Below are 27160 nucleotides of genomic sequence, written 5' to 3'. Positions count from 1 at the left end.
TTCCCTAATGTTTGGCGTCTTTTTTTCCCCGCGAATATTTGAAATCGTTTAACGGAGGGAAGCGCAGAAGAACAGCTGCGCAGCAAAGGAAAAAGGGTGCGAAATACAATCACGTGTGAACCTTTATTACAAGTTATTGTCAGTTCATTGTCAATTTCATACAGTACAAGTGATCAGACGAAGGACAATGCAAATACTATTTTTGGTAGTTTTGTATTACACGAACGTCCTCCAATCGCATCGGCGCTAAATGACCATCTTTATTGTCAAAATTCTGAACGAATAATTTCCTTATCTCACAATTATAAAACTCTACTCTGTTCTTTATAGGCGATATTTCTTGAAACTGTTCGATGGTGATATTTTCCCTGTTGATAATTTGTTCCTCAAATAAATTCGCCTGTTTCGGATACATCGAATCCCCTGGAAGGACATACACGCTTCCATTTCGCAGAAGAATCTTCACCTAATTGTATAAATTCGATTAAAATCGTTGTAATCCATTTGGTAAAGGGTGAACAATTAATTTACTTACTGGCAGAGTTTGTAGCACACCCCTTTTGGTCCGATCGATGGCGAAATCTAATAAATTATCAATACTCTCGAATTTTGCGATCCTGGCTATTTCATACTGTTGCGGAGGTGCTAGAGCGAAACCGGCATTGGCGAATATGAAGTTCGCTGGTAGATCCCACTGTATTCAACAAGAATTAATAACAAATAATTTCGGTATCGTACAATTTCGTATTTCTTACTTTCGAATCTTCGATTTCCGATGCTTCGCAGACCGTTTCTGGTGGCTCCTGCATGCAGGCCATGTAGAAAACAGTGTCGAACCGACTGCTGCGATAACATGTAGGTGTCAACCAATTACTCCATTCGTAAAGCGACCATAAATCAGGATAGCAGCCGAAATTTTGGCACAACGAATAGAATTCCGTCGCGTCGTTGTGCACTCTCTTCTGCCAGGCTTGCACCTCGTCCTCAGGTACTGAACAAAACGAACGATTGACCTTAGTGTTGTCGCGTTAGTTTCAAATTGAATTTTCGTATCGTTTCGATAATCGAATTACTCTCGACATTCTGCGCCCAATCGGAGTAGGTGCCGCTGTCGTTCGACTTCCTGCAGAGGAGGATGCCGCACTCTTCGAAGGTCTCACGAATAGCACTGATACGAAGTGAAATTTCTCTTGGCAATTCGTTTGGTCGTTGATTAAAGATAATTGGACGTGTTTTAACAGTTGGTACCAAAGTGGCGAAGCTGTTCTTGTCGAAGCCGAACGTGGTGTAAAGATTGTGCCACTTGAGGTCTGCATCCGACGAATGGATCATCCCTCCAGGAAACACATATTTACTCGGCATGAATTTGGAGTTTGCTTGGCGTTTAAGGCAGAGCAGATCGTAATTATACTGGAACTGAGAATTATTACATCAGATGTTCGCAAGACGATTCGAGTTTCCCGCGTTGTTTTATCTAAAGCCAGAAATTTCGTCGTATCGATTGTAAGTATATTTTCCGTTTGATCGTAATATTCATTTCAGATAAAATATTTTCATAGATCGCAGGAAACTAACGGAGTTTTACAGATTTCACCGTACGTAATTAAAAAGATGAATTCGTACTTTGTTACATACGTTTACTTGAGGCCGAGAACGAACGCATCTCCTCATATGACGTGCTGTTAGGATTAAACTTGCAGATTCTTTAAATCCTTTCATTTCGTTTATTTTCAAAGGCACACACGATTTGGCGGTATTATGAATCTATATAATCGAAATTCAAAACATAGCAATTAAGGTTACGTAACCTAAATAATTATGTCGGTTACGTTACAACATTAAATTTCTCGAATGACGTTGTGAGATAAAAAGCGAGTATCGATTCTTCGAGTTAAGTTTTTCGAGATTCCAACTTTAAGTTAAAAACTTCTACCAGATAATTTAGCAACGCTTTATCGGATTTTGTATACAATGTTTTCACAACAATACTTATTACAGAATGCTATATTTTCTGATGAATTAAGTACATATAATTCATTGATGAGTATGTACAATTTTAGGTAATATTACATTTCTGTAGCATGCTTGGTGGCAAAATATGCAAATAACATCTATGTACATGAGAATTATAATTATCACATTCACAACCTACAATGTGAAACAGCACATGTTCACAAAATGAGCTATGTGCAAAAGTGATTACACACCATTTAGAATACAATAACTTTCTTATTTGCGCTCCTTTTTGTAAATATTTGTAACTCACTGTCTAGTAAACAAATCAGTCTGGAATCTACAAACAATTAAAATCATTTGATTCAATTACTCACTTTTGCACATCACTGTATGTTACAATAGACTATAGCGTATAACAATTTAGGAACTGTACAGAGCAGCACTATTAAATATCTGTATGAAATTAGAAGCCTATTAGTCTTTTTTATTTTTGCTGTCTTTACCAGTTGCTGTAATCATTAGTTCATAGAGTTGACACATTTGTTCATCCCTAAATTTTTCAAGATCTTTTTTATCCAAATCTTGACCTAATGGTTTGGCTGTATGTGGTCCCTTTAGTCCAAGCTGATTAGCAAGCATGAGAGCGTACTCCTATAATAAATAAAAATTATGTCCATCAGATTAATTAAAAAGAGTAATATCCAATTTTTAAAAAAATTATTTCTGCTGAATGGAACCTAACCTATCTTCCCTCCACGAAAGTATGTGAAATATTTAGTCCTACTTACTGTCCATTCATGTAGAAAAATAGCAGCTTCAGCTTCGTTGCATGTTTTATGTCTCTTAAACTCATCTTTGAGATAACTGGTTCCTAAAGATTGAACTTCCTCTGGTAAACCACGGTGTAACCTCAAAATTGTTTTGTACAGCAGTCTAACCCGCTGCACGTGTGATAAACTCGCCATAATTTGGTGTAGTGAGATTCTTTTTACAAATACATGTTACCATAAAATATATACATCTTATAATTTTATAATAAAATAATATATCATCCAACAGAACGTAGCAGACGAAAATTCAACAGAATTTTCGCGCCAAGTGTATACACAGATCCATACAATAAATTACTGATTAGGGAGTAGGGAGGGAGAATATTATTTATAAGCCGCATCTGTAAAGTCCCTTAATTTTTATCTATATGCTAAGAGATAAAAATAATTACGAGCTTCGCTTTTTTTGCTCGTTGTATATTCGTCTTCGGTTAATCCCAGCGATAATTAGCCGGACAAAACACATTGATAGCGCGTTAATTAACTGCAATCGATCCGCCTCCGTTTAACAATCTTTTCCATTTCGTAGTCACAGTACGATAACATGGCCACGTATCGACGTCTCAGGAACGTTATCTCTCAGCATAATTAGGTCCTTAGAAATACGATTAAATACTAAAAACACTTTATACAACTGTGAACTATTAAAACCGTCTAAAAATATTGAATTCGCCTCGTCAAAGATTTAAAAATATAATGCAATCGCAGCCAGCCTCCTCGTTGTGTTAATTGTCCTCAGGACACCTGGCGTCTTGAATGTCCTGCGAATCGAGAGAACAACAAAGTTATAGCTTATTTAGGATACATTTCGGATCATTTAATACAAATATACGAGCTACGAATTTTACCCGATTTCTCTTTTCTCCGTACTTAGACCAGAAAGTGACTTTGCTCTCGGTTTTTTGGCCAGTTTGTTTGTTGAACACCGAACACGAAGAAAACGGCGGCGAGTACAGGTGCAAGGAGATTGCAGGATTCACTGCACTGGGATTCTCCACGCGATGGAGACCCATAGAGTCTGTAAATTATAATTAATTTATTATGAAACATTTTCCGAAGGGAAAAGCATTTTTAGGAGGTATGTATGTAATTTCAGCGTTGTACCATTGATGTAGCATATCTCGTCGAGGTCAAGGGTAGTTCTGTCCAATTCCTTGAGCTCTTCAGCTTCCGTCGATATGCTTATGGTCCCATTCTTCTTGGGCCATGCGTATCGCGTCTATAAACCAACATTAAATTAAGCAACCTACACGAGTCGCGCTATTAATTGTTAGCGGTTTCGTAAACCCAGATAAGGAGCCTGCCTTGCAGATTAAACTTGTCAACTAGTTGTATGATTATCGAATTAAGCATACCTCGCACAGTTCACCCTGCAGGATCTTCATCACACAATGCGCGTTCGCGTGGTCGTGTATGGCTGATCCATGGCCCTCACCCCAGCATAACACCATAAGATTGAACTTTCCATTTCCCTCGTCGACCAAGTTCCTTGTGTACCTGCGAAAAATGATTCATTCATCGTCTAGCTTAAGAATATCCGTGCCGTTAGATTAAGTGAAATGAGTAATGACGACTTCCGTTCGGTCGTGTGATTGATATACGTAATGAAAGGGCAATTAATTACTCTTAGATAGAATAAACACCGGTGATCTTATCTTCGAGCACCATAGAGTAATGATAGTAATGATCCAAGCAGAAGACGAAGCGATTCTTACGCAGAAAGATAATAAACTAGGGCAACAAAATGGCGATCCAAGCACAGGGAAATTCTCGGAATACCAGAAGAAAATCGCAAGAAAGTTCTATAGCGAGAGGAAACGTTTGTTAATTTAGATTGCGCAGAAGGATAATAAAGTGAGGCAACGACGATTAACTTGTCCTCTGATGCAACGGCTAGCTCGCAGATCGTTTCTTCGAACACCGACGGGAAATCGTGAGGATATAATTGAAAATTCTTGCGTTAATCGCATGGAACGATTTCGATGGATCATTGCTCCCGATCGTACCTACGAGTGTCGCGTGTCGGAGAACCGATGTTTTGGCTCAGGTGTAATGAAAGTAGGAGAGGCAGGTGGTATACGTGGAAAGTGTGCGTAATGCCGGGCCCACACTGCTGTTTGCGAACAGCTCGCGAGCAGGTAGCACGCTCAGGTAGCGGTACATCAAAGGGATTGTTCGCGAGTTCGAAGCATGTCCGGACGCGTTTGTAACAATTTAACGCGTTTGTAGCCGACATTAATTCAAAGCAGAACAAGCTTGTAACTGTTCGCGAGCAGTTTGCAAGCTAATCGCGTGCTCCAATGTTAACACGCCGATGCTTTCGGTGGCGATCGACTCGCGAACTTTCTACGAGCAGTTCGCCAGGACTGTTCTGTCCAGTGTGAATCCGGCATAACCAGCCGTTCACCGAGCGAACACCACTGATTTACGTGCGATACACATAGACTTTGAACTGTTCCGCATACTTAGGCTCAGATTGCAATGATGCCGTCCCGATCGTGTTCTTTGATTCTCCGATTCACGAGCGACATGTACAATAAATTCTCCCTAATTTTCTTTCAGCTTGCGAACAAAAATGGACAATTTGGGCAGAGGAGATACGATTATTCGAGCCTTGCACCTCGTTCTTACAATTTCTGACGAGAGTCACAGAGAATGAAAGACTTGTCATCGATACACGTTCCTCGAAATCCTTCGAACTACTTCGAACCTATCAGAGCTTGAAAGCAACCCTTTTTCGGAATTATTCAAGCTCTAATCGCGAACATAGTTGATCTCGGCAGTTACAGCACTATTATCGATACTACCGCGAGTCGCGTGGACTTCGGTCACGTAGCCAATTACGCGCGATAATTTCGCATTACAGCCGTAATATTCGTAATAACGGAGACAATTTCCTTTCTAGATCGGACCGGGAAAGAACCGGTTCGAGATTTCATGGAAAATTCGGACTGTTCCACTCAATGATACTGTGCCCTTCGCCATCGTTCAATTACGTTTGTAGAACGAATGGCTCGAGTTATGGGGTAACGCGAAGCTTATCGACTAGCTCATTATTCACGACACTGATTCTGGAATCCCCAGGGTTATCGTTCGACACTGTCGTACACGTTGCGCGCGTGTCGTACCCTATTTTTTGTAACGGGATTCGCACTCGATAAGCCTGCCGATACACGCGATCCCGTCGATCGGCACGCGATCGCGATCGAGAAAATGCGCGAAGCAGTTTCTAGTCGGCGTATCTCGCGAGGTCGTTCGCATTCCCTCCTGGTCAACAAGGTTGCTAAATTCCTCCGGTGTCGGGCACCGGAACGGTACGAAAATTTACGAGACGCTCGCGAGACGGGGTTGCAGAAACTGTAACGGTTGCGATAACCTATCGTGAACTCCGCGAGCATTAATCTTGTTTCACAATTCCGGCGTAGCTGGACGCGTTTTTGTTTGCCGTTTGATTGAATGTTTTCTTAGAAGTCCGATTCCTCCGATGACAAACAGACTGTGGCAAACACCTAGTTCATCGACTCCTCCAGATACAGCGGATTCAACAGGTTGATCTACCTGCTTGCCTATCGACGATTTCAAAGAGCGCCTATTGGTCGAATGCTTGAATTTGTAGAACTTCAAACTGTTATTTTTCGGTTCTGGATTTGGGCTATGCGTTGCGGCTGCGCATTTCGGTTCTATCTCGAATTTAAGGCTTTACGTTCACACAATAACATGCAATATACATTTTACTTCGACAACCTCCAAACGTTTGTGTACAAGTTTTAAATTACCTATAAATGTATGTGTGTAGTATGTGTATATAGAGAGGTGTGTACTTATAATATAATAAATTCATTATTACTCTATACAGTAAAATCTTGGTTATCGCTAAAAATATAACGCTAAAGTATATGGTAATATTAACTTATTAACACTAATGTCAAGAATACTTTTTTATTCAAGAAAACGTTCGATCATTTTTCATGTGCTATTATCTCTAATAAAAAGAACAATTCGCAACGAACCAATGCTGTTTTTAACAAACGACATTATTTGGTAGATGTGGTAGACAAAACAGTACAAGTATTTTGATCTTAAATATAGAATCCATATTTTAAATCCCCGAAGGAAATACAATGTATTTGTTACGTGAAATAGAATTAAAACCGAAATTCATAACCGAAACTCAGAACCGAAAAACAACAGTTATAGAACCGATATAATAACGGTTCTAAAGAACCGAAACTGATATAAGCCAGAACAGATATACCTCATAACGGTTATGAGAACATTTCGGTTCTGTTTCAAGAACCGAAACCGAACCGAATCATAATCGTTTTCAACCCCCTGGCGAGAACGTTTCACGACCTTTTCCCGAGATTTCCGCTCCTGTTTACGTGTCGAGAACTTTCTCCGGAGCAATTACTTCGGTAATGACCCACGGCCTCCTCGTCGCGAAGGAATTTTGCTTCGATCCTAATGATCGGATTGCGGATCTTTATGCGAATTCTCATTTTCATAAAAATTCGACTTGAAGAGACGTTTCCTTCGTCGGTTGAGAGATTGCTTATCTTGAAAATAAAGTAAAAATGCTGTTAGACCTTGTTAATTTATACGTTCTCTTACGTTTGAAAAATCTGCGCATGCCATTAAATGCCATAATGATCGTCTGAACAATCTGTTCGTTGAATTCGTAGTGGATAAAATTTGATCCTGCGGTTGGTAAGGGTGTTGGAACTCCGTGCGATGGCCTATAATAGTTATTGAAATGTTCTTCAGATGATTTTTACTCTGGGATAATGGAGCCAGTTACTGTGTTGTGTACAATTGCTGTGCCTCTCGTTCGTTTTCGGGCCTAATTAATTTCATATATTTATCGAATAAGAGATATTCAATTCTTTCATTCTGTTTATTCTGTAATAAAAAGAGTTCAATATACTTTACTCGATAAATATAAAGCGAATTATGTCCGAAAACAGACCAAAGGCACAGCAATTGGTCAGCCCACAGTGACCGCCTCAACCACCCTATTGTATGTCTAATTGTAAATGTCTAATAGTGAGTGTCTAATTGTAAGCCGATCGATGTAAGTGCGCAGTCGATCAATAAGTCCATCCGGCTGCGTTGTCAGCAAGGTCAATGTGTCGTTTTGGACTTATCTCTCGCTGGCAATATTGCACAGATGCTAACGGTTTCTTGTTTGGCCTATAAACTCTAAATACTCGTAAAGCGAAAGTGAAAACCAGATCATAAGCCATATCAACCAAACCATAAATCACTCTCCCCCGATCCCAGAGGAAGGTGGTTGTTTGTCGCAAGCGGAACAAATGCCGGGCCGATTTACCTGTATCTGTCGAACTTGGCGTACTTCTTCCACTCGGCGGGATTGCTCCTGTAGGATGCCATCAGCTCCTGCACGTCGTCGATGTTCACATGGTCGGTCTCGAAGGCCTCGTGCAGAGCGTCGACGAGCTCGCGCAGCGTCAGGGATTTCTTGGTCTCGTAGCATTTGCTGCCGGGAATGCGGCGCGTCGCAGGATCTTCGGGGCAGACCTGCATCCTTCTGTAGGTGTCGGTCACTGCTCGGTACCGTCCTCCTTCTCGGACGATTCTCGGCCGGCGGACACGCTCGAGCGGGTTTTACGGGAGGACGAACGCCCAATGACGACGGTCGCTGACGAGAAGGTCTCTCTGTTCCGAGAGTTTCGTCCCGTGATCACCGGATGGAACGCAGCTGATCGAAAGCGAAGCGGTTGCCGACGATGGAATAACACGTTGCCGGTCTACGGCTCGTACCGGTCTAACAAAACAGGGGAGACAGCGGCGGCGAGTAGTAAGCCTAAGATACCCCCTACTCTGCGGCTCTTGAGCAGTTTCGTACATTTCGTCCACGAAGAAAATCGAGCAAAACAGTTGCCGATGATTCCCGCTCGTGCTCGCCGCTGCCTCGATTCCTTTTTTCCCTTGTTAATGTCATCGGCGATCGGGGGTTACCTAACTCGCGGCAGTTAAGATACCGTAGGAATCTAGAATTCGTTTCCAAACTGATTCCCCCCTCCCTCCTCCCCACCAATAAACCATGAACGTTCTCAATAACAATAACAACTATTTAAAAGCATGTTTATTAGTATCGCCACAATGAATGTGGACGCGTGGCGGCGACATCGATCCTGTCGCGCGCAACTTCTGACAGATGTTGTGAGATTATTTACGAGATTTTGTTTATCTCTTATTTATTATATTGGTTCTATGAACCTACGAGAATGGGAAACGGTCGCGTTGTATGACGGGCAATACTCGCCAACGGGGCCAAACACGCAATCGTTAGGAACTATTGGTAAGATCGCGATAACGAGCACAAAGCAAACAACGTGTTTGACGTTAGCAATATCGAGCACAGTCTTAGTTGCTTGAATATCGTAGACGAGCTAGCTTATCATTCATAAACCAACAAGGAACAAATCTAGCAACCCTTTGACTATGACGTGCCATAATTTGAGGGGGTCTTCTGATCTAGAGGGCTATTTTCTTTACTTTCTTAGACAATTTGTATTTTTATTAAATCAGTGGATCGTATGGCATTGTAGCCGTCAAAGTCGCTGGAACGAAAGCTGCTGTATGCCCAAAAATATATTTGGAGTGGTCAGGAACGATGCTAACAGCAACCGGTTGACAAAGCAACCGCTCGAGACTCGAACGTATACCTGCCGGTGCGTTATGACGTCAGATAATAATTTCCTTCAAATTACGGTGCACGCATATTTTCGAAAGCATATACTTTAATTAAACGTTTGAGTCCCAAGCATCGTTTGACACCGTTGTGTCGAAATATCCCAGGACATTTGAACGCCATGGACAACTGACGGCGCAGTCATAGACAATGATCTTTATTCAACTGTGCCGAATACGTTCTAGCCGAGATCAGGACAAAACACTTATTTTCTAAACAAGGGCTTCACAAACACATCACTCGCGTGGCAATCGTTGTAATAAAATGATTCACATAGAAATTGTAGCTGTGGTGAGAGCAAGAAGCACATTGTTGCTGCAACTTTTGTAGATATTTCAAATAAGTAGTAATTTTTGTCTAACAAAAGAGCTGCGAACCAATTAAAATTCCTTGGCGCATATGTGGGGTAGTAGAGCCGGTTACTGTGGGGGTGACCAATCGCTGTGCCTTCTATTTGTTTTCTGGCGTAATTAACGTTGTATTTATCGAATAAGAGATATTTAACTTTTTCGTTCTTTTCTTTTGTTTACTTCTTACTAAAAAAATTTAATACGTCTCATTCGATACATAAAAAGATAATTATGCTCGAAAACAAACAGAAGGCGCAGCGATTGGTCACGTCACAGTAACCGGCTTCACTAACCTACGTTTTCCGTATCTATTAATCGACGTATACAATACGTGCCTCGCAGTCAGAAGGTCAAGCTTCTCTTCCAATTAAAAATGTTGCTAAGTAGCCCGAAGTGGATCACTCCGTCAATGCCAATAGTTCTTGTTTTCTGTTTCGGGAAAGCTGGTCACACGTGTCGCTCACCGGACACAAATCATCTTCTCCTCGTTGTTCTTCGGCTTCGCGGATGTTTTTCCACAAACGGTGATCTCCTTTTCTTTCGCGCGACAAGGTGAATCAGCGCACCTGCACGACCTCGGCTTGCTGCGTTCTCTGGCCGCAATGCAGCTATAGCAAACGCGCGGAAGGAAAAAATCAGCAACTGGAAGTACCAGATCTACGTTCGGTTCACACAACGAGGGAACTCGCCGTCATTAAAACGAACGATTCCTTCCTTTCTCTCTCTCTTATCTCGTATTTCCCTCGCTCTCTCTCTCTCTCTCTCTCTCATTCTCGTTTCGATCGCGACTCCGAGCAACATCGACTTTTACTGGTCGATTTTCGTGAAACTTACACGCAAGGCGAATTCTTGCAGTAGTAGCACTTCATTCTCGGCTTCTTCGACTTGCTCTTCTTGCATCTGCACGGGGACGATTTGCACTGGCAGCACACCACTGTCTTCTTCTGTCTGTCGCCCCTCGATTGAGGATCGCACTTGCAAATCGTTGGCGATTTACTTCGAGGCTTGTCCGGGCAGACGACCGTCTTGCGTCGGGACTTGGGGCTGTGATCGATGTTAGAAATATGGAAAATCTCTCGATTATCTAACAACGCTAACTACGATCCTTCGTTCGCATTCTCAATATTTTAATTTCTTCCGCCACTAATCTCTAAGAATATGTGAAAGTAATGCATCGAGAGTTTGTCATTCGACTGTGTAACAACTAGATCAGGATATAGGATCATTCTAGAAAGTCCGCTATTGATTTCACGTTCGCGAGAGATTTCCAAATAACTCACAAACTCATTCGCCGTATCTCTTTTATGCCATAAGTACATAAAAACCGCGATCTAGACATAATTAACTTGATATTTATCGAATAAGACATATTAAGTCATTTCATTCAATAATAAGAAAAATAAAAGAATACAAAAATTTCATACGTCTTATTCGATAAATATAAGGTTAATTTTGTCCGAATGCAAGCCAAAGACAGAAGAATACTCGCGTAAAATCATATAAAATCGTATAAAACAAGAGAACTTGGTTTTTGTTTTCATCGAATTAGCAAGTTATTTGTCGATCCGGATGAATCAACGGCTCACCTGACACAACACTTGATCCTTCTCTGGTCCCTTCCCTCGTCGACCTTGAGGTTACAGCAACAGGGGACCTTCCGGCACTGGGTGCAGCAGACGGATTCGCTGATCTTGCGCTGCAGCTCGTTCATCACGTCCGAGAAGCAGCTGAGCCTCTGATAAGGCAGATCATCGGAGTTCTGCGGCTTCGGTTTCTCGTGGCAGCAACACTCGTTGATGGAATCGCGTCTGAGATCATCGAGATTCCGCGAGAAGTACCGGCGAACGTCCTCCCGAGGCTTCCAGGCGGTGACGTACATGGTGCGATCGCAGTCAGGTTCCGCGGCGACCGGTCTTCCCTCGTGGTAGGACTTCCGGTTCGGCTCGCAGCAGCACAGATCCACGGCCATCTCGCAGCAGGAGCACTTCCGGATCGGCGAACTACAAGTGCAGCCGTCGCGAGGCCTGTCGCAATAGAGACAGACCATCGACTTCATGCGCCTGCAGCTGCCCCTCTGGGGGCACACGATGTTGCAGATGCACTCGGTTTTTGGCTTGTAGCAGGTCACGCAGGGAGGCACCGGCCTGCAACTGCAACATCGCAATTGCACTTTGTACTAGGAATACGGTAAATTCTCCCAAATCGTTTCTCAACTTGGAAACAAAAATGGACAACTCGGGAAGAGGAGGTACGATCGTTCGAGTCTTCCAATCGACATAGAAGCGGAGGTCGGAAACGCATCAACGTAGTAATTGCAGTGTCGAACCGCGCGATCTCTCACCTGCACTCGCTTCTCGGCCTGCAGCATCCCTCGCAGAGGACAATCCTTCTGCAACCGCATTCCTCCCAGCTTCTGTTATCTCTGTACAAAACCGAGCAGTTGTTCTCCTGCGATTCCATCCGGCAGAACTGCCGCTCCTTCTTCAGGCAGCTCTTCGGGTAGCTGTTGAGCCTGTTGCAGCTCTGCGGTGCCGGCACGCAACAGCAAGTGCATCTGCTGTCCTCGATCCTCTCGTCGGAACGGCCCACGTTGCTGCACACTGAGAGAGGTTGATTCGTGCACACCGTGTGGATCACGATTTCTTGAGAAGTGCATCGGGATGCAGGCTGTCGCTGGGGATGTCGTGCACACACGGTCACCGACGGTTGCTTCAGGCCTGGACACACTTCGGTGTTTCTTGCTTCGCGAGCGTCTTCGAGAATTCTCGGCTTCGAGAGCTCTGGTCGCATCTCTTCGAGAATTCTCGGCTTTGAGAGCTCTGGTCGCATCTCTTCGAGAATTCTCGGCTTCGAGAGCTCTGGTCGCATCTCTTCGAGAATTCTCGGCTTCGAGAGCTCTGGTCGCATCTCTCCGAGAATTCTCGGCTTCGAGAGCTCTGGTCGCATCTCTCCGAGAATTCTCGGCTTCGAGAGCTCTGGTCGCATCTCTTCTCGAACCTCGGAGTCCTTTCGATCTTTCGACTCTTCTCGAATGTCCTGGGGACTGATCTTTTCTGCTGCATCTTGAGCATCCATTGTCCTTGAGAGATCTTTTGACAGTGCGTTTGTTTCTTCGAGATTGGAACTCTGAGGTGTGGGGACGGAAATTTTGCTAGCAATGATAGGCGACGATGACAAGTTCGTTTCCTGTTCTTCAGGAACTTTAGGTTGGTCCTTCTGGTCTTCATCTTGCTTCTCTTCTTTGGCTTCGTCTGTATTGGACTTGCTGTCTGGGTCAGTCTCAGTGGACTGTTTATTCTTCTTCTTGGACGCAGTCTTCTTCTGATCCGTTGGTTCCTTTTTCTTGAAGAACTTGTTTATGTCCAGCCTCTCAGCCAGTGTCATCTTCTTCTCCCTCCGAGTCCCTTCAGTCTCTGACTTCGCAGATTGATCCGCTTCGACGCCGTTATCAGGTTCCTCAGATTTCTTATCAGAAGCACTAGTCCTCTTATCAGTGTCCTCGGAGTTCTTGTTCTTCTCCTTGCCCGAGACTCTTCTGAAAGTCTTGAACAACGATGTCTTCAGCCTTCCCGGGAATCCCTTTTTCTCCTCAGCACCGCCTTCGTCCTCTTCCTTCTTCTCTGTCTTCTTTTCCTTAATCTCCTCTCCACCACCTGCGACCCGATTCTCTTCTGGCGTTTCAGAATCTTCAACGTCTTTAAGGTGCTTCAGAAATTTATCCTTATCACGAAGGTTGAACTTCTTCAAGAATGCTGGCTCTGGCTTCTCTTCTGCTCGAGGTGAAGTCGATTCTTCCTGGTCAGGAGATGGTGCAGTAAGAGTTTGATCAAGGCCGGCACGTTTAGCTTGTATCAGACGTCTGAGAGCCAGAGCCTCGGGTCTTATCAGCTTCTGGGATATCACTGAGCTTGGGCGACGATCTAGATCATCCTCTACTTGTTGCTCAACCTGGGTTTCCTCCTCCGCCACGCTTTTCCTTTTATCCTCATAATCCAACGTGTCTCCATCCACCTGAGCCTCCAAGTCGGCCGATACCCTAGGCTCCTCGCTCTCCTCGCTCTCCTCGCTTCTCCGACAAACCTGTTGTTCCACCGGTCTTTGGCAGACCGTAATCTCCGGAGACTCCTCCGCAGTCTCGCAAACATCCTCATCCTCTTCAACGATGCAACTGCAAGTGTTCACCGGTTCCCTAGATCTACAGACCCTCCTCTGGCTCCGAAACCCGCTGTGACACTTGCAAACATTCTTCTTTCGCACTCTACAGCTCTCCTTCTCAGAATCTTCCTCCCTCTTCAAGCTTTCAACATAGTAACCACCGTAATCAGGCTTGGGACCAGGTGCACGATCAAAGTCCCTGCGACTCTGATCACATACGACAGTCTCAGCACCGCTGCCGGACTTCGACGACCATTCCTCGCTGTCGGAGACGACGGACCTTTGGGTAGGATAGATCGTGGAGCAAGGCTGCTCTACTTTGTCGCAGACGACGAACGTCGACTCTATCGACCGGTCGGATTGCACCTGATCCTCGTCCTTGCATCGGCAGTCCGTCAATGTTGACTCTGTCTCCTGCGTGCAAACCGTGCTCGCCGATTCCGCAGCCACGTCCGAGAACTTCGAGTCGCAGCTGCAGGGGTTGCTGGGATCGCTGCTGTCCTCGGTGCTCCTCAGGAAGTCCGAGGACTCCTGCTCCTGCCGCTTTCGCCGCTTGCTCCGGATGCGGTTTATAAGCTTGCAGGAGGAGGCGTTCGACGGCTCCGTCGTTGTCTCCGAACTGGATTCTGCGGCGGGCGGTGGCTTCTTCTGCTTGTTGGCCGGCTAGAAAATGTGAACAATCGATTGGTCAACGGTAGTCGTTCAGTTAACACTCTGACTAGTTAATATTGTTAATATATATATGCTAATTTTTAACCAGTTTTAAAAATGCATCGTAATATTTTCGAACAAACTGAATTTTATTGGAATGTTCGGCTGGTTTCGGTTTCATTAATTAATTCTGAGAAAACGATCGAACTTTTTGGGTCGACTGATTACAGTGGCGACCTTGATGGAGATTACTGGAGTTACCTGAGCATTCTCAGTGGCCTCCGAGCAGATGTAAATGTTCACATTGCCGGTCATCCGGCGATTGTCGGTCTTGCCAGGACTCGGCTTCGGCTTCGAATGTTTCTTGACCTTAGCGCCCTCGCAAGGGGTCACCTTCTTGCAGTAACAATTGGCGATCTCCTTCTTCCTAGGACACGTGCGAGCCTTCCTGCGCTTCTCTGGAGGTCGACTGGACTTGTGAGCGTTCGTGACGCGACTTGATCTACGGGAGGAATATTCCTCGGCAGATCGCGATCTCTCGCGCTTAGCTTTCCGCGAGGAATCTTTCCTGCGGCAGACTGTTTTGTCGATGGTATCCTTCGACTGCTTCTCGGGAGTCTTTCCAGCATCTTCCTGTTTCTGGAAAGAACGGAGGTGTACTATAATTCAGCAACGATAGAGCTTAGGGTGACAGAACAAAGAGATTGTCTCGAGGATCTGACTTCGACTTCAGTATCGTGGATACTTGCTTCTTAGGTACCATTCTACACTGCTTCGCGATAGTCTCGACCGCTTCCTTGATCGACACGTTGATCATCTCCGTCAGTCTATCACGGCTGATCTTGTCCTTGGACTCGTGCTGTCTTTTCGATGATTTTTCGCAGGCTTCGAGGTTGGGACAAGTTCTCCTGTCGCAGGATTCCATCTCCTTCTTTTCACCCGGGTACGAATCTTCTCTGACGATTTTTCCATTTTTCGGGATAGCAGCTGGCTCTTCTGGAATTTTCGGCTCCTCCGGAATTTTCGGCTTCTCTGGAATTAGCTTTTGAGGTTCCGTGAACACGGATGCGTCGATGCTCAGCGGAGGAGGGAAACTTGTGGCTTTGACATCGTGAAACGAGTGGTCAACGGTCTTGCTGAGTCTAGGGGATTCTTCTATCTGTTCAGGTGGGAGATCCTTTATCACCTCATCGGGAGATTTCGGAAGCTCCTCGGGCTGACCCTTCGTCGGTCTTTTGAACAAATCTGCAAATCCCATTTCAATTTGGAAAGGATCGCGAACTCTTTAAGGAACCCCTATTTTTTCCTTTTTCTTCTGTTGTTGATTAAACTGGCCCTATTCATCGAATGTGCTCCCTTTCCCGATGGCAAGGAGCTTCCCGAATTATTTCTACTCGGGCTTCTCACCACCGACATTGCCAGAATTAAAATATATTTGACGCGCAATTTTCGAAAATCCGACGCTCTTCGAAGCAGTTGCTAAATCATGCTTCGTCGACCACTTTGGTTTAGTAACTCGCACACCATATTCTGGCGTGGGAGCAACCGCCCGATGCTAATTTACAGTCATCTCGAAATATCGTAATTTCACAATTTTACTCCAGAGGTTATGCATTTTAACCGCATCGATGGTTCGAAACAATCGACGCTCTATTCGATTAAAATATCCCGTCGAAAATATGCGTGAACATACAAGAATGTAATCTGAACGCAATTATGTGTAAGAGTTACCGCCAGGATTTTCATTTATTTATGCGAAGATCGTACAAAGCTTTAATATGAACACTGTAAATCTGTACAAGTACTTTACATAATTGTTATATAAGAGAACTTTTAAATAGAGACGCCTAAGCAGTCGACTCGCTATCACTCGGTTCTCCAGCAGATGAGCAGTAGCAAGAAACGTTGCTCAACAGTTCCGGATCGAAGGAATAATCCACTCGATCTATCGATCGATCTCGCGTGTTCTTGTTGCATCTGTGTCTCTTGCAAGGCTGCACGCGAATGTTAATGATCAGGCAACTGATAACTAACTTTTCTATTCTCAATGCCGCGTTACCTTGAACGATGAAATTACTCGATCGGCAAAGTCCCTCGCCTTCGCAGATCTGTTCCTTGGTGGATACAATTGTTTCACTCGTTTCGTTCTGTCAGCCTTCTTGGACAAATGTATCAGAGGCTTTTCCTCTTCGAGTCTTCGGTTCCTAGTCCGTTTCTCCAGCTCGCGTAACACGTTCCTGTAGGCTTGCGTCTCTTGATAGGCGAATTTGGCGTCTTTGCACACCGATTTGCTCTGAAAATTTTGCAATTAATTAGCGTAGATCGTGTTACTTATTCAGATTTCTCCTATTAATACGAACTGTGCCTGGGAGATGACACATTGTGGCGCGTTGTGGTTCTCTGGCGGCCATTTTGGGGCGCGCAGATGCCGGAGAAGATCGAGGACTTCGTCTCGCGGCCTCTCTTTCTCGAATTAATTTCATTCGATCGTGGGCCTTCAATTCCTCTATCAATTCGGGACTCTGGAACATGGGTAAATATTTCCTCACCACGGGCATTTCGAATCCTCGTTGCGGTGCTTCTGGAGGATCTCTGGAATGTCCTGGATGATGGTGATAAATCCTGAAGAAAATGTCTCGTTAATGTTGAACGTTAAGTGGACGGTCGAGACTATTTTGAAATTTGAAGAACACCTATCGCAAGGAATTGGAGACTGGCAAACGTGTTCATGGTAGTGGCACTGCCCACAGAAACACTCGGAATGTTCTGCAGAGTGTCTGTGATACATCTCTGACTCGTCTTCGTATCTTCTTGTTTCGTCTTCCTCTGAGACGTCTCTGCTTCTTCTGCTCTTCGAACACTTCCGCTTGTGTCTCCTAGGCTGTTCTTCTTCGTATGGTGTTCTGTATTTGCGACAGTCTATTGTTTATAATTTTACATAAAATTTCACACGCACTTCATTCAGTTTTTACCTCGCTTTTCGCTTTCTCTCCTTATCCTTGTCTTTCACTGGATAATGTTCCTCTTCTTCTCTCTTTAAGCAACGTCGTTTTCTGTCCTTTGAAGACTTATCTTCTTTGTAACTGAAATGAATTATACTTATTTAAATTATACTTTAAGATTCTCACTATAATTTTAATACCTTTTCCTAGACTCCTTCTTCTTTCTGTAACGCTTCCTTCTCGTTTCCTTCTCTTTGCCAGAATCCTTAGGAACTTCAATCTCTTTCTCAGAAATCTTCTTGCTATCACGTTTATGGATTTTAGTTTGGGTGTGCCTGCTTCTATCAGGTAAATCCGTCGCTTTGTCAATCTTCGATGATTCGACCTTGGAATCGATAGACACTTTTCTTCTCTTATCCTCATCTTCTGCAGGCTCTTCAACTGTATCAGTTTCTTCGGGCTTTTCTCTTCCTTCGTCTACGTCCACGACGGGTTCTTCTTTTGGTTCTGGCTCTTTAGATTTTTTACTCTTTAATCTTTTTTTTGGTTCTGGTTCCTCAGACTTTTTATCCTTAGATTCTTCTTCGGGTTCTGGTTCTTCGGACCTTTTATCCTTAGATTCTTCTGTTCGTTCTTGCTCTTCAGGCTTTTCATCCTTAGATTTCCTTCTTGGTTCCGGTTCTTCAGATTTTTTGTCCTTAGATTTTCTTCTTGGTTCTGGTTCTTCAGATTTTTTGTCCTTAGATTTTCTTCTTGATTCTGGTTCTTCAGATTTTGTATCCTTAGTCCTTTCTGTGAGTTCTGGTTCTTCAGACTTTTCATCCTTAGATTTTCTTCTTGGTTTTGGTTCTTCAGGCTTGGCATCAGTATCATCAGATTTTTCAGCTTCGTCTGCTGATATTGCTTCCGAATCCTGTGCCCCGTGATCCTCTTCTTCTTTATCAGACAGTGCAGATTTTACCTTCGAATACAATCCTCCAAGCTTACCAATCACCTTCAGTTTCTTATCGTCGCTTTTGCTTAAAGGTTCTTCCAACTCCTCAGATTTTTCTTCCTTTTCTTTCTTCTTTCTAGCTCTTCTATCTTTCTGTTTCAAATACAGTCCTTTTAATTTACCTACCACCTTCGTCTTCTTCTCAACATTTTTCACTTCGTTCGGATCCTGTTCTTCAGGCGTCTCCTTTTTATCCGATCTTCCAGCTATTCTTTTCGAATAGAAGTTTTTCAACTTTCCAATCGTTTTCATTTTCTTTTTGAAACTCTTCTTCTCCTTCTTCTCCTTATCTGCCTCTTCAACACCTTCATCGGCACCACCCGATTGCCTTCTTACCTTAGATCTCTTTTTTAATTCGTGATCAGCTTCATCGTTCTTCCTAGACACCGAAGTTCTTTTAATTTCCTCTCGAATCGTTGGTTTTCCACGTCTTTTCGTAGTTATATCCTCAATCGTTCCTTCCTCCTGACTGCTCTCACTCGCCCCTGTTTCTCTCGACTCTTCGACGTCCTCTAACTCTGAAGAGTCGTCGAATATGTCCTTTGCTCCTCGTCCCTCCACAATCACCGACGACGACTCCGTCTCATCCGTATGCTCGGCATCACTTCTAGCAGTGGACGACACTTTCTCAGTTTCTGAGTCAACATTCTGAGTCTTCGAGGAATCCGTTCGCTCGGTTATAGTACTCATTCCCTGAGAATAAACGTCTCTATCCGCCGTAGCATCCTGAGTGATGTCTGACGTGCAGGAACAAGGAGGCTGCAAGCGAATGAAACCAAATAACGCCGCATCAATTTATTTCATCGATGAACGAACACCGTTACCACAAATTCGTCCTCCGTCGTATCTCGCCTGCTTTTCTTCTTGCTACTTATCACGTCCGACGACTGCTCGACGTCCTCCAATTGCTGCGAATCCTCCGTCTCATCCACTTCATAATAGGACGTACACTTCACAGTTGACTCCAGGTACCTACGGACCAGTTAAAAGTCGTCTACCGATTTTAAAAAATTTAGTAAAACCGCTCGACTTACTTCGGCACTTGTTTCGTGGCGAACTTCATCTCGCGGGGGTGCCTGAAATCAAAGTTCTCCGTGTCGTCAGTCTCATCCCGTCTTCCGACTCTTCTTCGTGTCAAGCGGCCGGTGTCGGTCCTGTCTTCGTCCCGCAGCAGAGCCTCGCTCTCGTCGTAGCACGAGGACGACGAAGATGACGAAGAATCCTTGATCTTCCTGGACCTTTTGTACGTCTGCATCGGCAGCTTCGACTTCCCTTGAAGCATGCTGACGATTCTGCTCATAAGCGAGGGTCGCCTCGTCTGCAGTCCCCGAACTTTCCCCTCGACATCCTGCCGGTACAAATTTCCTTCAGCAAATATCCGCTTGTCGCGGATTCTAACGATGTAGACGCAGGGTAAACCCCGGCATTTCACAGGGCCGAGTCGCGAACGAATATCGATGGGAAACGAGGAACGAGGGCGGCACGGAATTAGAGGACTCGGTTCGCTACCTCGCCTCTGCCCAGCCAAGGAATCCTCGCGACCGCGCCGACGATTTTATTTATACGACCCCGTTTTTCTTGATCCCTTCGATCCTTCCCCAGCAGCTCTTCGCATTCGTCGTCCACCTCGACGTGTATTACTTCCTCTTCGTCGACCTCCTCCGTCGACCAGGACTCCGTGCCGGCGATCGAATGTGATGAATCGGAATCCCTCCTGCGGGGAACCGGCCTCTTTTTCAATTTAGAGTGGACCTTCCTACGAGCTCTCACCACGAAGCAGGATGTCGGCGATTCCTCGCAGGAGCACGACTCTCTCGCCAAGGGCTCGTTGAATATCTGGAGACGTTCGGTGTTATTGGTTTTTAAATTATTTTTGTATCTGATTTTATGCATCTGCGAGAAAAATTGGTTGGCACATTTTCAATTACTCTTGACTCCTAATCGAGACAGACAATTTTTATTTCGCATAAAGATTAGTCTAATTATTAGAGCGCCTTGTTAATGATTATTAATTAATTAATAATTCCTAGTTTCATTGTGTCGTTGTGTCGTCAATTCCACTCGATACTAAGAATCTCAATCGCTTAACATGAAGTACAAACTTGCTAATCGTCACAAGCTACCTAAAAATTACTATCATTATGTAACGATAATTGTTACTACTTACCTGGATCGTTACATCGTCCCTAATTCTTTGAGCTTCCACGTCCTTGAACGGTTCTCTACGTTTCACGTCCTTCGTTACTCTCGGAACCTCGTCTTCATAAGCTGATCGAGATGAAATATAACATATAAAAAATGGTAAAAATTCTCGATCGAATTCTTACTGTAACTGTAAACGGAGTCGGTGTCTTCTTCGAATCTTTCTTCCGTCTGTTGAGCCATGTCCTTCTCTATTCTATCTTCTTCGTCTTCCTCCACCTTCTTTCTCAGCTTCTCCAATCTCTCCCTTTTCTCTATTTCGCTCTCTGCTTCCTCTTCAGTTGTTTCGTCAATTTCCTCTTCCTCTGCAGTTTCTACTTCTCCTTCGATCTCATCTGCTTCAGCTTCTTCTTCTTCTTCCTCGGCTTCTTCACGTTCTTCGACTTCATCCTCCTCTCCAACTTCTTCCTCCCGCTCCCTCAATTTCGCTTTCTCATCTTCCTCCGTCACTTCTCCAGGTAGCTCTTCAGGCTTCAGCTTGACCCTCGGATACTCATCTTCGGAAGAATCTCTGGTGCAAATAATACTCATCGAATTATCCCAAGAAGCTAATAATAGTAATAATAATAATAATTTTTATTCGATCAACGAGAGAAAAGAGATAACACAATAAAAAAAGGAGAAAATACAGTAAGTGATCAAGATATTTAAACAACGAGAAACAGAGAAAATAATTGAGAATAATGGAGTACGAGATCGTTAGCACGAACAAAATAGGTCTTAGTTAATTAAGTTAGTTAGTTAGTTAATTAGTAGGTAGTTGACGACTGCGATCTAACTTACAACTCCTCGCTGAGGTCCGACAGGTCGCCGTAGTCGACCGGCGACCGGCAGATGGTGCAAATATTTTGCAAATCCGCGAAACACGGTGGACAGAACAAGCCGACGCAGCCCGGGGTCGGACACTTTATGTGCGGATCGATGTCGGATCGTTCCACGGCGCTGCACAACAAGCACATCTTCTGCTTTCTCGGGAACAGAATGTTCAAGAAAGGACACACCGCCCAAAGTCTGTCCTGGAGAGTGACCTTCTCGATCTTGTCGTCTCCGGCCATGCCGAACTTCCGGCGCAGCTGCCGTCTGGCGAATTTCAGGAAGTTACCCCTTGACCTACAAACATCTTCCATTAGCTAAATTTCCGTTTATTCGTCGCGGACCGACACACGATTACCTGATGATGTGATTGTACAGCCAAGTGGCCCTCTGCTTGGCCCTGTCGGGATAGTACTGGCAGAGAACCACGTGCCTAAGACGCAGGCCATACGGTTCGAAGAACGCTATGAACCAGCAGAGGATCAGCAAACCAACGATCTGAGTGTACCTGTCCAGATTAGGCGGCACTGGTTGAGGTAGACACAGCATCGTGTTGATCTCCGACTCCTTCCCGCGGGGTGAGAACGATCTAATTATGCTCCTGTATAGATCGGACATGTAGCCTTCGCCGGCGACATGAATGCTCACCACTGTCGGCTTCTCCACCTAGAAAGTACCGACTTCGCTCGTGAAGATGCTCCGAGCGATGAAGATTCCGATGGTCTACCTTGCTCTGGAATCTACCGTGAATCTGTATAGTGTTCAACACCCAGTAGAGACTGTAGTCTATGACCAAGAAGGCGATCAACTTGATGGTAGCCAGGCCCAAAAACACGGCGGACCTGACTAGCTTAAGCCTCTCGGATTTCACCAGCATGACGGAGGACAGGCTCACGTATTTGTGGCTCTCGCGAGGATTCAGTGGCAGGACGGTTTCTTTGTCCTGCCGAGCCCTGATTAGATCGATGGTGCGTAGATCCTTCGTTATGTACTTGTTGTCGAAGCGCTCGCTGGTCATCCATTTGAATCTGTAGCGCAATACTCTGGAAAGAAACGAATCGGGACACTTGATTCTAGAGTCCAATTTGGATTGTACACGCAGTCTTTGATTAAATTAGGTTATGCCCGAAGATGCTCTTTGCATTCTCAAAACTTAGATGGCATTGACTCATTGTATCGAAAAGTAATAGGAAAATACTAGGATCTTGTTCCTTCAAGACCTTGAAAATACAGGAATCTTATATTATCAAGATTATAGAATTAAATTAAGTTAAATTATATAATTTGTAAGAATGATATGACTGTAGACTGATTGCAATTGAACCAGTTGATTATATCGTTACTTGAGGACGATGATGAAGACGAAGAGGGACGTGACGAAGCTGATCGAGTCGAAGACAGTGAACAACGTGTCGGTCCTCGATCGTATCTCGGTCGCAATGCCGGTTGAAACATCCCCTAACGACTTGCTCTGGTTCGTCTCGAAATGAAACGAGTGAGAGAACTTCACCTTAACATAAAACATCGCCTTCATGTGCATTGTGAACCTTTTAACCTCTGTAAATCATAAAGATGAGACCGTGGAAAGATACGAGGTAAATCATTGTCACAGTTCGAAGATATAAAGAACGGGCGAGAAGTAGTTCGGGAAAGCTTGGACAATAGACGAAAAGACTCACTTCGTTTCACTGCACCGACCACGGTGTCAGCCACATAGGACACCAACATGCAGATGAAGTCTAGCGGCTTCACTACGTAACAAAGTGTGCTGACCACGTAGGTAATGTTGCAGACCACCCCGAAGAATGGTCCAAGCTTTGCCTTGCAGTCGGCCACTGCACCGTCGAACACTTTTTGACACCTGTCGAACGGGGTGCCCAGTTTCTTGTTGCACATGTTGATCACGCTACCGAGCCATTGGAACACCGACGTAATCACCCTCACTGCAACAAAAAGCCATCGTTCGCAGTGTTGCAACGTTGTCCCAGTTTCTGCTATGAATTCTTTAGTCATTGTTTGTGCTCCATTCTGGCAAGAAATGAATTCAGTATTTATTGTTACTGGAAAAGCATGGGGAACCAAAATGGAGCATTTTCTGCTGAATCAAAAAATTACTCCTACTTTTCTAACGCTAAATTGTTCAGAAACGATTGAACAAATTCCTTTATTCAAGATTCCATTATAATCAAAATGGCGAACTGTGTAAATAGATTGAGCCTTATTCTTAAAAAGCAGCACACGTTAGTCGCTTTAAGAGCTCGGTAGGTTCAGCGCTAAGAAGCTTTAGCTCCTAAATAAGCTAAAAATTGCTATTCGCCTAAACACGCATATTTTGCACAAGGCGCGCGTTCTTACGTATACTGAGAACGATCCTCTTGATCGCGAGAAGGGTCTGCTTGATCCTCTTGACGACAGCTTTCACCGACTTGATGACTTTCGTTATCGCGTCCCTCAGTGCGTAGAACGGCTGCTTCGCCAGATCTATCACGGTTTTCACCGCCTCCTTCAGCTGCTCCTAGAAAACGAAGTAGATGACAGTGGTGTGTAGACCGCGACCATTATAATGAACCAGCCCTAGCGGTCGGCGATACTTGTTCGCCGATCGTGAAATAATGGGATGCCAGGATGGTAAATGATAGACGTACTTGCACGCAGGCCAGTGACTCCGTAAGAACGGCGGTGTTGTGCAGAGTGTTCTTCACCGGCCCGGTTAACGCTAGAATAAAAGCGTACGCGACCAACACCTGCCGCCCCCGCTTCGAGAAAAATTGGGGTAATAACAGGAACACTATACAGCTGCGGGAGAAATGGTAGAAAAGTCTCGCGCGAGAACCCTCGAGGGAAGCGATCGCGGTAACTTTAACCCTCGGCTGATGAGCTAGAAGACCCTGCTCGACCTCTTAAACGACTCCGCGGTGATTGCTGTTTTATACGTTTCCGGAATACACGGGCTCCGGTCCAATTAAACTGAAAGCAAGGCTCGACAACCTTTTCATTTCATATTTAGCCGGCTCCGCAGCTAAGTGTCTTCGATCATGAACTCGCTTCCAAGAACGTCTAATCGTTACCTTCCGCAATGTTCGTTAAAAGAAGATTTGTATGCTTTTTTCCTAGCCCCTAATAGGCAAAGTGTTCGAGTCGGAAAGGATCTCAAGCTTGATCTCAAGAGAGATGCGAATGCGGTGTGCTCTTCATCAGCCGGGGGTTAAAGAGCAGTCGCAATTTCTGTCTTATACAGGTTCTACATTGATCTTGGAGGTCACCGACGGGGAGACTCTACAATTGTACCCCCCGGGATTTTAATGAAATATTGTGCGACTGATCGCAGACAATTTTATTAAATTCCCGGAGGGTAGAGCTGCAGCCCCCCGCCCCTTGTGACTAATTATTTGAAAGCCGATTGTTCAGAAAATTGCTGGATCATCTTCCCAAGAGGATGCGCTTGATGATCGATCAAGTTGCACTTCGTTATTTGATTTTCCTAACCGAACTCTAGGGGAGAACGCCAAGCCGAGGGTGAGAATCACCCCTATCGCGGAGCAAAGGTACGTAGCGGAGGAGAGCTTGAATCCGAGCTGGATGACGAAGAAGCCGAAGAAGATGTAGGTGAGGAATATTCCTCCGATAAAGCCGGCGAAACTTTTCGCGACGTAATTCTCCAAGGTGCCGTCTGTGCGGACATCGACGATCTTCCTGTAGATCCAAGAATCCTTCGGGATCGCCAAGATCTTGGCGCAGAGGTTTCTAACTTTCTTCTTCAATCTACCAAAAATGAATCGTGAACGAAAGTCGACGAAAGGGAGAATCTTTTACGCATTCGCAGAAGATCGCAAGGGATGACAGCGAGTTCTGGACAGATACTAAACGTAAATTCGAACTGCGACTTGGCAGCGAAAGAAACGTCGAATCTCACCGTAACTTCTGACGGCGGATCCGTTGCTTCAAAGTGTACCGAGGCTTGGCACCGCCCGAGATCTCGATCGATCTCAGTTTTTCATCCTCGTACGTTAGCCTCGCTTTTTCAAGCTTCCTGGCTTTCAGAGCTAATTGGAAGAATGCCATGATCCGAACCGTCTAATAGATCATACCGCTAAACGGAACTGGAATTAATTCTCGCTTCTTCTTCTATCGGGATTTATCGCTGAATTTATGGTTAACGTGTCACTGCAACCTGTAAATTAACCGTGGCAGCTCGCCTGACGTCGCGATAGTAATTTATTTTATAGCGCTCCTCGCAGTGGAGAAGTTCGCGCTCCTTTCGCATTGGACACCTGGAAATTATGGCAATTGCGAGAATTGCGGTTATTAGACAAGATGCGCGAGAGTTTCCCGATGCACTTTTCTGCAGCATATGTACTGGCTACATTTCATGTATCAAGTTGTATTGCAAGTATTTCAGACGAAACGCGCGTTATTTTACGTTTCGTACACTCGTGTTTTTTTCGTATGCGCGTAAAACCCGCAGTCCGTTCTGATGAACGAATCATCGTTTATTCAGTTTTGCAATCGTCGCCCACATTTGTTAATCTCTCTGACAGTTTATCAACGATGCCGATAACGTATCCTAGGAGCACCGCGTCATTAGCGCTAAAAACTGCGAAGCGGTCGTACAATTACAGACAAGGTGTGGGCGTAGGCTCGACATTCGATGCATTATTTTGTTATCTAAAATTGGGGCTTCGGAAGCCCCATTACCATTGCCGTGTCGCGCTCATCGTTACCGATATTTTAGACATTTAAGCTTGTTAGCGAGAATCGAGTATTTTATATACCTCGTTTGTATTGAGGCACGTTTTACGATTTGGAAGCCACAAATTATAAACTGCAGAAGTTGAGTTCGCCTGCAATTAAGTTGATCAATTGTATCATTAAAAACGGAGGCTATTAGAATTATTATAAGTTCATTGTGCACGATTTATTTCTATACATATATACATATATATATATATATATATATATATATATATATATATATATATATAAACAATTCAAATCTGTAGACATTACAAAAATTGCAATCAATGTCCTTAATAAATGAAAGGTTTTCCGTCGAATCTAGAAAGCTTTTATCTTACGATGAAGCTCGCCCTCGTGCACTGTAATTAAAAAAGAACCTTGACACAGTTTAGTTGGTACAGCCAATAATAGTTTGAAATACTTTTGAAACATTTAGAAACAATTTCAAAATGTTTTTCGAACGATGTATCCAAATTCACGCGGTCAGGAAACGAAAGAATATTTCTAATTTAGAAAGGAATTTATATCGTGGCGCTGATGAAAGAAAGTTCGAAATATTCCAATATATAATGCACACATCAGGTTTCATTTATTACGTAAATATAACTCCTAAAATCTGCACTGTTTTCCCACCACAGTGTCTCGAGCTCGGCGAGGCCTTACCTCGGTAGACAAGGATGAAGACAGACTGCAGTGAAACGAAACAAGACAGACATACATCAATAGCGTGCTGCGGACTATACAATGCAAACATGATGAAAGAAAATTGTACTTTTAGTAACATTCTGTTCATATTCATAATTGCAGGACAAATC

At 44.3% G+C, this 27160-nt stretch overlaps 6 protein-coding genes and 1 long non-coding RNA gene across 10 annotated transcripts; 1 reads left to right on the top strand and 6 right to left on the bottom strand.

Moving 5' to 3' along the window:
- Positions 1-104: 104 nt before the first annotated feature.
- On the bottom strand, positions 105-2595 carry LOC117222612 (acyl-coenzyme A diphosphatase NUDT19). Of its 2 annotated transcripts, XM_033474397.2 has the most exons (6): positions 2460-2595; positions 1624-1764; positions 1074-1416; positions 756-991; positions 536-694; positions 105-466 (listed from the first exon to the last, which is right to left on the bottom strand). In XM_033474397.2, the coding sequence occupies exons 2-6, from the start codon at positions 1717-1719 to the stop codon at positions 197-199; spliced, it is 1104 nt and encodes a 367-aa protein (XP_033330288.2). In that variant the 5' UTR covers positions 1720-1764; positions 2460-2595; the 3' UTR covers positions 105-196. The 2 variants fall into 2 exon arrangements, with proteins under 2 accessions (XP_033330288.2, XP_033330290.2); XM_033474399.2 differs by lacking the exon at positions 2460-2595 and having other exon boundaries at positions 1636-1838.
- LOC117222615 (uncharacterized) lies at positions 1365-2425 on the top strand. Its single transcript, XR_004490732.2, has 2 exons — positions 1365-1503; positions 1560-2425. It is a non-coding gene; the product is annotated as an uncharacterized LOC117222615 (long non-coding RNA).
- Positions 1987-2921, bottom strand: Sdhaf3 (Succinate dehydrogenase assembly factor 3). The gene is made up of 2 exons (XM_033474402.2): positions 2745-2921; positions 1987-2607 (listed from the first exon to the last, which is right to left on the bottom strand). Exons 1-2 carry the CDS (start codon positions 2919-2921, stop codon positions 2431-2433), a joined length of 354 nt encoding a protein of 117 aa, XP_033330293.1. The 3' UTR covers positions 1987-2430.
- Positions 2922-3128: 207 nt separating this feature from the next.
- Positions 3129-8583, bottom strand: LOC117222613 (cysteine dioxygenase type 1). 2 transcript variants are annotated; one of them, XM_033474400.2, is made up of 5 exons: positions 8116-8583; positions 4142-4283; positions 3891-4005; positions 3635-3804; positions 3129-3547 (listed from the first exon to the last, which is right to left on the bottom strand). In XM_033474400.2, the coding sequence occupies exons 1-5, from the start codon at positions 8328-8330 to the stop codon at positions 3512-3514; spliced, it is 678 nt and encodes a 225-aa protein (XP_033330291.1). In that variant the 5' UTR covers positions 8331-8583; the 3' UTR covers positions 3129-3511. The 2 variants fall into 2 exon arrangements, with proteins under 2 accessions (XP_033330291.1, XP_076377275.1); XM_076521160.1 differs by lacking the exon at positions 8116-8583 and adding an exon at positions 4793-5111.
- Positions 8584-8877: 294 nt separating this feature from the next.
- LOC117222531 (uncharacterized) lies at positions 8878-15032 on the bottom strand. The gene is made up of 5 exons (XM_076521122.1): positions 14919-15032; positions 12193-14669; positions 11438-12001; positions 10686-10895; positions 8878-10459 (listed from the first exon to the last, which is right to left on the bottom strand). Exons 1-5 carry the CDS (start codon positions 14970-14972, stop codon positions 10312-10314), a joined length of 3453 nt encoding a protein of 1150 aa, XP_076377237.1. The 5' UTR covers positions 14973-15032; the 3' UTR covers positions 8878-10311.
- A 1339-nt stretch (positions 15033-16371) lies between these two features.
- Positions 16372-23087, bottom strand: LOC117222532 (uncharacterized). 2 transcript variants are annotated; one of them, XM_033474276.2, is made up of 15 exons: positions 22952-23087; positions 22336-22651; positions 21967-22274; positions 21579-21905; positions 20921-21306; positions 20761-20861; positions 20103-20429; positions 19628-19941; positions 19418-19565; positions 17800-19352; positions 17630-17740; positions 17351-17560; positions 17018-17279; positions 16717-16950; positions 16372-16651 (listed from the first exon to the last, which is right to left on the bottom strand). In XM_033474276.2, exons 2-15 carry the CDS (start codon positions 22624-22626, stop codon positions 16505-16507), a joined length of 4719 nt encoding a protein of 1572 aa, XP_033330167.2. In that variant the 5' UTR covers positions 22627-22651; positions 22952-23087; the 3' UTR covers positions 16372-16504. The 2 variants fall into 2 exon arrangements, with proteins under 2 accessions (XP_033330167.2, XP_076377236.1); XM_076521121.1 differs by lacking the exon at positions 22952-23087 and having other exon boundaries at positions 22353-22427.
- Positions 22948-25670, bottom strand: LOC143259341 (DC-STAMP domain-containing protein 2-like). The gene is made up of 6 exons (XM_076521004.1): positions 25522-25670; positions 25095-25370; positions 24254-24404; positions 23964-24123; positions 23288-23551; positions 22948-23165 (listed from the first exon to the last, which is right to left on the bottom strand). The coding sequence occupies exons 1-6, from the start codon at positions 25668-25670 to the stop codon at positions 22948-22950; spliced, it is 1218 nt and encodes a 405-aa protein (XP_076377119.1).
- Between the last annotated feature and the right edge of the window lie 1490 nt (positions 25671-27160).

This window comes from Megalopta genalis, chromosome 4, assembly GCF_051020955.1.
Source record: "Megalopta genalis isolate 19385.01 chromosome 4, iyMegGena1_principal, whole genome shotgun sequence".
Taxonomy (NCBI): Eukaryota; Metazoa; Arthropoda; class Insecta; order Hymenoptera; family Halictidae; genus Megalopta; species Megalopta genalis.
The sequence above is the reverse complement of the archived record's forward strand: the minus strand, read 5'-3'. Positions and strand labels throughout refer to the sequence as shown.

What these genes read in the sequence shown, in the direction of transcription:
- LOC117222612 (XM_033474397.2), bottom strand. Translation starts at nt 1,719, where the DNA reads ATGAAAGGATTTAAAGAATCTGCAAGTTTAATCCTAACAGCACGTCAT. An exon ending in AAGTAAACGTATGTAACAAA is followed by an intron (nt 1,417 to 1,623) that starts GTACGAATTCAT and finishes AATAATTCTCAG; the next exon opens with TTCCAGTATAATTACGATCT. An exon ending in GTGTGCTACAAACTCTGCCA is followed by an intron (nt 467 to 535) that starts GTAAGTAAATTA and finishes TTATACAATTAG; the next exon opens with GTGAAGATTCTTCTGCGAAA.
- Sdhaf3 (XM_033474402.2), bottom strand. Translation starts at nt 2,921, where the DNA reads ATGGCGAGTTTATCACACGTGCAGCGGGTTAGACTGCTGTACAAAACA. An exon ending in TTTTTCTACATGAATGGACA is followed by an intron (nt 2,608 to 2,744) that starts GTAAGTAGGACT and finishes TATTTATTATAG; the next exon opens with GAGTACGCTCTCATGCTTGC.
- LOC117222613 (XM_076521160.1), bottom strand. Translation starts at nt 5,022, where the DNA reads ATGTCGGCTACAAACGCGTTAAATTGTTACAAACGCGTCCGGACATGC. An exon ending in CCGACACGCGACACTCGTAG is followed by an intron (nt 4,284 to 4,792) that starts GTACGATCGGGA and finishes CATTTTTCGCAG; the next exon opens with GTACACAAGGAACTTGGTCG. An exon ending in TGCAGGGTGAACTGTGCGAG is followed by an intron (nt 4,006 to 4,141) that starts GTATGCTTAATT and finishes GTTGGTTTATAG; the next exon opens with ACGCGATACGCATGGCCCAA.
- LOC117222531 (XM_076521122.1), bottom strand. Translation starts at nt 14,972, where the DNA reads ATGACCGGCAATGTGAACATTTACATCTGCTCGGAGGCCACTGAGAAT. An exon ending in AGGCCACTGAGAATGCTCAG is followed by an intron (nt 14,670 to 14,918) that starts GTAACTCCAGTA and finishes CACATTTTCTAG; the next exon opens with CCGGCCAACAAGCAGAAGAA. An exon ending in TGCAAGAATTCGCCTTGCGT is followed by an intron (nt 10,460 to 10,685) that starts GTAAGTTTCACG and finishes CGTTTGCTATAG; the next exon opens with CTGCATTGCGGCCAGAGAAC.
- LOC117222532 (XM_033474276.2), bottom strand. Translation starts at nt 22,626, where the DNA reads ATGACCAGCGAGCGCTTCGACAACAAGTACATAACGAAGGATCTACGC. An exon ending in TCGGACCTCAGCGAGGAGTT is followed by an intron (nt 21,307 to 21,578) that starts GTAAGTTAGATC and finishes TATTTGCACCAG; the next exon opens with AGATTCTTCCGAAGATGAGT. An exon ending in GAGAGAAAGCGAAAAGCGAG is followed by an intron (nt 17,561 to 17,629) that starts GTAAAAACTGAA and finishes TCGCAAATACAG; the next exon opens with AACACCATACGAAGAAGAAC.
- LOC143259341 (XM_076521004.1), bottom strand. Translation starts at nt 25,670, where the DNA reads ATGGCATTCTTCCAATTAGCTCTGAAAGCCAGGAAGCTTGAAAAAGCG. An exon ending in AGTCACTGGCCTGCGTGCAA is followed by an intron (nt 24,124 to 24,253) that starts GTACGTCTATCA and finishes TTCGTTTTCTAG; the next exon opens with GAGCAGCTGAAGGAGGCGGT. An exon ending in GAGGATCGTTCTCAGTATAC is followed by an intron (nt 23,552 to 23,963) that starts GTAAGAACGCGC and finishes TTTTTGTTGCAG; the next exon opens with TGAGGGTGATTACGTCGGTG.